At 38.9% G+C, this 6,579-nt stretch overlaps 2 protein-coding genes across 2 annotated transcripts; both read left to right on the top strand.

The window, feature by feature from the left end:
• On the top strand, positions 1–672 carry LOC147786455 (uncharacterized). The gene has a single exon (XM_087120464.1). It carries the CDS (start codon positions 1–3, stop codon positions 670–672), a length of 672 nt encoding a protein of 223 aa, XP_086976590.1.
• A 2,492-nt stretch (positions 673–3,164) lies between these two features.
• Positions 3,165–4,088, top strand: LOC147786454 (uncharacterized). The gene has a single exon (XM_087120463.1). The coding sequence runs from the start codon at positions 3,165–3,167 to the stop codon at positions 4,086–4,088; it is 924 nt and encodes a 307-aa protein (XP_086976589.1).
• The last annotated feature ends 2,491 nt before the right edge of the window (positions 4,089–6,579 follow it).

Below are 6,579 nucleotides of genomic sequence, written 5' to 3'. Positions count from 1 at the left end.
ATGAAGGAGTCAGAGTCGGTAAAAGAGTACTCTGACAGACTTCTCAGCATCGTCAACAAGGTGAGATTGCTTGGTTCTGTATTAAATGATTCCAGGATCGTTGAAAAGCTGCTAGTCACTTTTCCAGAGAAGTTTGAAGCCACCATTACTACTCTGGAGAACACCGAAAACTTGTCAAAGATTTCTCTTACAGAGTTCTTGAATGCTTTACAAGCACAAGAGCAAAGGAGGTCTATGAGACAAGAAGGGGTGATTGAAGGTGCCTTACTTGTTAAGCATCAAGACAACAGCAGGTATAAAAACAACAAAAATTTCAAAAATCAATTGAAGTATGGAGATTCATTTGCCAATTATCAGAAGACAAAAGGAGGAGGTTTCAAAAAATCCTATCCACCTTGCCGCCATTGTGAGAAGAAAGGTCATCCACCATACACGTGTTGGAGAAGACCTGATGCCTTCTACTCCAAATGCAATCAACTTGGACATGAAGCTGTGATCTACAAAGCCAAAGATCAGGTGAAAGAAGTAGATGCACAAGTAGTTGATCAAGAAGAAGAAGAAGAAGATCAATTGTTTATGGTCACTTCTTCCTCAAGCAAAGAATCAAGCGAGAGCTGGTTGATTGACAGTGGGTGCACAAATCACATGACATATGACAAGAAGTTTTTTTAGGAATTAAGAGACACTAAAGTCAAGAGAGTGAGGATTGACAATGGTGAACACTTGGAAGTCAAGGGAAAAGGCACATTAGCTATAACAAGCTATGAAGGTACAAAATTTATTCCAGATGTTTTATTTGTACCTAAAATTGATCAAAATCTGTTAAGCGTTGGTCAATTACTTGATAAAGGCTATAAAGTGTTGTTTGAGAATAAGCAGTGCTTGATCAAAGATGCTAGTGGCAAAGACTTATTCAATGTCAAAATGGAAGGAAAAAGCTTTGCTCTAAATCCAACGGCCTTTATATCCAGAGTTAGTGCCACTAAGATTTGGCAAAAAAGACTTAGACTCTTTCATCATCGAGGTTTGCTTCAGATGCAATCAAAGAAGCTGGTAGAAGAACTCACTGACATTGATGAGAACATGCCTCATTGCCGTACTTGTAATTTTGGGAAGCAACATAGGCAACCCTTTCCTAAACAGGCATGGAGAGGCTCGAAAAAACTGCAACTGGTTCATACTGATCTTTGTGGTCCTCAGCGAACACCATCATTAAATGGTAATCTTTATTACATTGCTTTTATTAATGATATAACAAGAATGTGTTGGATATTCTTGCTGAAGCAAAAGTCAGAAGTTGCGGGTGTATTTTGGAAATTCAAAGCCAGAGTTGAGAATGAAGGTGCATGCTTGATTCAAACGGTAAGATCAGATAATGGCAAAAAGTACACTTCAGAAACTTTTTAACACGTTTTGTGAAGAGGCTGGAATTGAACATCAATTGACAGCACCATATACTCCTCAACAGAATGACGTCAGTGAAAGGAGGAATAGATTCATAATGAAGATGACAAGATGCATGCTTCATGAGAAGGATCTTCCAAAACGTTTTTGGGGAAAAGCAGCAAACACTGTTGTGTGCTTGCAAAATCAAATTTCAACAAAAGCTGTGAAGGATCTGACACCATTTGAACTTTGGTATAGTTACAAACATTCTTTAAAGTTCCTTAAAGTATTTGGGTGTCTTTGCTTCACTTACATTCCACAGGTCAAGCGTGATAAGCTTGACAAAAAGGCAGAAGTTGGCATATTTGTTGGGTATAGTACTATATCCAAAGCTTACAGAATTTTTCAACCACACACTAGTCGTGTTATTGTGAGCCAAGATGTTCATTTTGCTGGAAATGAGCAATGGAATTGGGAAGAATTAACGAAGGTGAATCAAATTTCTAATGCACCAAACAATTTAATCTTTGGTAGCATGTTAGAAGAGTCTGAAGATGAACGACTAAAAGAGTCCGAAGATGAACAACAAGATGCTTTGGTTGATGATGCACTTATCAGAGGAGGAGCTTTCGGTGATCGAGAAAAACAAAATCTGGGAGTTGGTTGATCGACCTCTAAACAGAAAGATAATTGAAGCAAGATGGGTGTTCAGAAAAAAAACTTGGAGTTCACAGCATCTAAATAAGGAGAAGTGTTAAAGATCACGTATTTGTTTAGATTGCTGTTAGTTAGTATCTAATTAAATCTCCACGGAGTTAGATTTACTTTTGATTTGATTTGATTTGATTTGATTTGATTTGATTTGTTTACGGGTTTGTTACCAGATTTTCTGCAGATTTAGGTAGATTTTCTAAATATCTTTTTGTATTCCCTGTATATATACAGAGCATTCTTGCTCTTCATAATTCAATCATCTCATCAATCATTCAATCAATCCCTCTTTTACTAACACTACCATATTAAACTCCTCAAATTTCTATCGGTTTGTGATGACAAAACTAATATAATTGGGCATTTGTTATAGTCCCACCACAAGCAAAATAGTGGTAGGCATCCATTTATATTTTATTTTTCACTCTATGAATGAATAAATATTATTATTATTATACTTTATTTTATGTGAGAAAAGCAAGCATCATAGGATCTAGAGGTTTTGTTTTTGTTCTCCTTCCTTGATCATCCCAACCGGGATATCATTTTCTGGAATTCAAATAAATAAAAAATTAAAAAAAAAAAAAAAACCCCACAAAAGAAACAGTAAAAAGTAAAAAACTGGGTGTTTTCCCAACTCCATTCAAGAAGAAGCCATTCATTTTTTTACCATACACAGTAAAACACAAAATGAAAATTACTCACCTCATCAGCTCCGCTACGAGCGAAATGGGAACTTCATGAAAGCCTAGAAAAGAGAATGTTTTTTATGTTGTTAGAAGAAGAAGATGAAGGGTGAGTGAGTGTTAGTTTATTTAATCTTGTATTACAGGTTTAATATTTGTGGATAAATAGCAAGGGAAATTATTAGCGGTTGTTGCTAGGAAGTTAGTGTAGGTTATTAGCCGTTATTTAGTTTTTTTTTTTGCTCTACATACATACCGGGTACAACAAGTTGAAGAAGGAGAATAGAGGTTGGTTTCTGCTTGTTGTCTCTGTGTGTTGTCTCTTTCTTGTATGAGTCTGTCTAACATTTGGTATCAGAGCGTGGTTACATGCCAAAGATCATGTCGTTGAAGTCTGCAACAAAGGAAGGTTTGGTATCACTCCAATACCCGACGTTATCGAGAACCAACTACTCAGCATGGGCTATGAAGATGAAGGTCTTTTTGCGTGCTCAAGGGGTGTGGGACGCAATCGAATCAACCGAGTCTCTGGATAGTCTTGATGAAAGGAAGGATCAAATGGCCTTAGCAGCTATCTATCAAGCAATCCCTGAGGAGATGTTGTTTTTGTTAGCAGAGAAAGAGACAGCAAAAGAAGCATGGCAGACGTTAAAAACTATTCATGTCGGTGCTGAACGTGTAAAGGAGGCAAAGATCCAAACCCTGAAGATTGAGTTTGAAATTATGAATATGAAGGAGTCCGAGACTATTGATGATTATGTAGCAAGATTGACAGAAGTTGTTAATAAAATACATACTTTTGGAGACAAGTTTGAAGAGGCATACTTGGTGAAAAAATTTCTCCGCTCAGTACCTCCTAAGTTTCTTCATATCGCATCGGCAATAGAGCAATTTGTCGATTTAAAGGTGATGACCATGGAGGAAGTCATCAGCCATCTTAAAGCATATGAGGAACGGATCGGTGGCAACAAAGAGAATGCTGAGCATGTCTTATTGACTCAAGGAGAATGGAAAGAGAAAAAACGTAGCGACAATGGAGGCCATAGTCGAGGGCGAGGTCGCAGTGGTCGCTGGAGAGGGAGAGGTCATGGTCGTGGAAACAACTCGTTTCATCAAGAGAAGAAGGCTGACAAGAACAAGGTAAGATGCTACAATTGTCAAGGCCTAGGCCACTATGCCTCAGAATGTCGGAAGGTGAAGTGTTATAATTGCCAAAAGATTGGCCATTATGCATTCGACTGTAGATCGAAGAAAAGGGAGGATCATTATGCATCCCACTGTAGATCGAAGAAAAAGGAGAATTAGGCGCACTTGGCTAAGACGCAAAGTGATGAGGATGAGCCAGCCTTACTTACAGCACAAGTTTGTGAAGTCCGAACTCTCGGTTCACCAGAGTTGACGGAGATGGCTCTTTATGAAGAGAAGGTTGTCCCGGAAGAAATTGATAAGATAAACAACATTTGGTTCCTAGATACGGGAGCCAGCATCACATGACTGGTTGTCGAAGTTGGTTCTCGGAATTGAACGAGTCAGTGACCGGCACGGTGAAGTTCGGAGATGGATCACTTGTAGAGATAAAAGAACGTGGAGATGTGAAGGCTGCGTTTGTGAAAAAAACAGAGAAGATGATCGATGAGGAGAAAATCGATGGCTCTGTGAAGATTGAATCGGAGAAAAAAACAGAGAAGCGAGAAGTGAAGAAGAGCGATGGCGAGAAAATCGTTGGCACTGTGAAGTTTGAATCCGAGGAGAGGAGCGATGGCGTTCTGGCGGAGGTCCAGAATGTGGCAACGGAGGTAGCGAAAGCAAAGAAGATAAAAGAGAAGGAGGTCACCCGTGACGGCGAGAAGAAGGAGAAGGAGGACGGAAACAATGGCGGTGCTATTGAAAAACAGGTCGCCGGACAAACGAAAGCGGAAAAGGAGAAGGAGGCCATTGTTTCTGGCAGTGCAATTGAAGTTGCACAGGTAATTAAACCTATTAAGGAATAGCCATTGGCCGGACAAGTAGAACAGGTAATTAAAGCTGTGGATGAAAAGCAGTTGCCCATTGAAAGAAAGACAGAGAAGAAGAAAGGCGGAGATAATGGCGGCAGCTTTCATCCTGTGAAACGGAGTATATTGTGGCGACGTCAGCTGCTTGTCAAAGAATATGGTTAGAACGTTTACTGAAAGAATTGATTTGAAGAAGGTAAGAATGTGAAGATCTAAATACAAGATTAAGGGGATGATTTATTAGTTAATTTAATCTTGTATTACAGGTTTAGTATTTGTGGATAAATAGCAAGGAAAGTTATTAATCGTTGTTGCTGGGAAGTTAGTGTAGGTTATTAGCCGTTATTTAGTTTTTTTTTCCTCTACATATATACAGGGTACAGCAAGTTGAAGAAGGAGAATAGAGGTTGGTTTCCGCTTGTTGTCTCTATGTGTTGTCTCTTTCTTATATGAGTCTGTCTAACCGTGAGTGAGTGGTGGGGACGGGGGGAAAGCGAAGGGCAGCCCGCAAATATAGAGGGAGAGTAGGTAGGGTTTGAGGGCTGGAAGCATAACAGAAACTGGGGGTGGGGGGTGGGGGGTGGTCCCTTAAAATGAGGGGAGAGTGCCCTTGTAGCTTAGGCCACACCCTAAAATCACTCCTTCTTCCTCATCCGCGTGACATTTGACGAACAGAAAAATGGGGAGTTGCAAGCAAATGGCAAATGGCAAATGGCAATGGATGAAATGAGTTAAAAAGTCAGCGAGGGGTTTGTAGAGAGAGAGAGAGAGAGTGAAAGAGTGAGAGTTGTTTTTGGAAGGCCATTTTGGTAAAAGCACGTAGTCAGGGCAATGGGTCACCTTTTAATTTTCTCTCTCTGTTATTATAGGATCCTTATTAGACCTTTCCTCATCTTGTTCCTTACCTTCTTTGTTCTCTTCTTGGCAGTGTCTATTGCTAGCTTCTTTGGCCTTTGCTAGCAAGTCTAGTTCTTAATTCATATGCCAACTGACCTGCTTGCACCTCCAAAGTACGTAAAGATGTTTGCTGACTTTTGAATTACTACATAATGTTTAGACATTTATTCTTTTATCAAGCTTTTCAATGTGACCTGAACATTAGTCTACGCTTCATAAGCCTCATTATAAGCTTTTGATAGGATGGCTCTATTTGCAAACGCATCTACAACTTGTTTGGTTGCGTTGTTCAGTTCATTGTAGAATGTGGTGTATCGGGATGAGGATATTTGAACATTTCTCATTCCTCACTCAATGTCTCATCATCAAATTGTTGGAATGCTACTATTTCAGATATGAATTTGACATTCTTGTGAGTGAGAAGTACTTCAATTAACAATTTCTTAGCCAATGTGTTTCACGAGTTGATTGTTCTAGAAGGCACAATGTTTAACTAAGATTTTGTTGCATTAATAAATAGTGAAATAGACTTAATCTTATCACTTCCTTGTCAATTCTTTGAAATCTAAAGGAGTCACTTACACCAAAAAATGATTTTAAGTGTAAACGAGGATCCTCATCAGACAACACATGAAATTGCCCAATTGTTTGTAACATTTAGAACATTACTAGTTTTAATTCGAACATGGTATCTGGCGTGATTATGCATAGATTCAATTCTTTCACTACTATGAAGTTCAGCTCTCAATTCCTTCACCAAAGTTACTCAACGTGACCCTCTGAAGCTTAAGAAATTTTTCAATTTGAAGGAAAAGAGACCGTAGATAGGAATTCGTCAATTATCCCCAATTTAAGTCCAAAATTGATTTCCTTAAAAATTAAGGTCCCATGCTCAAAGTCGTTCC

Source organism: Cucurbita pepo, chromosome 20, assembly GCF_057944985.1.
Source record: "Cucurbita pepo subsp. pepo isolate OVF chromosome 20, ASM5794498v1, whole genome shotgun sequence".
NCBI lineage: Eukaryota > Viridiplantae > Streptophyta > Magnoliopsida > Cucurbitales > Cucurbitaceae > Cucurbita > Cucurbita pepo.
This window is presented reverse-complemented; position numbering and strand designations above follow the sequence as displayed.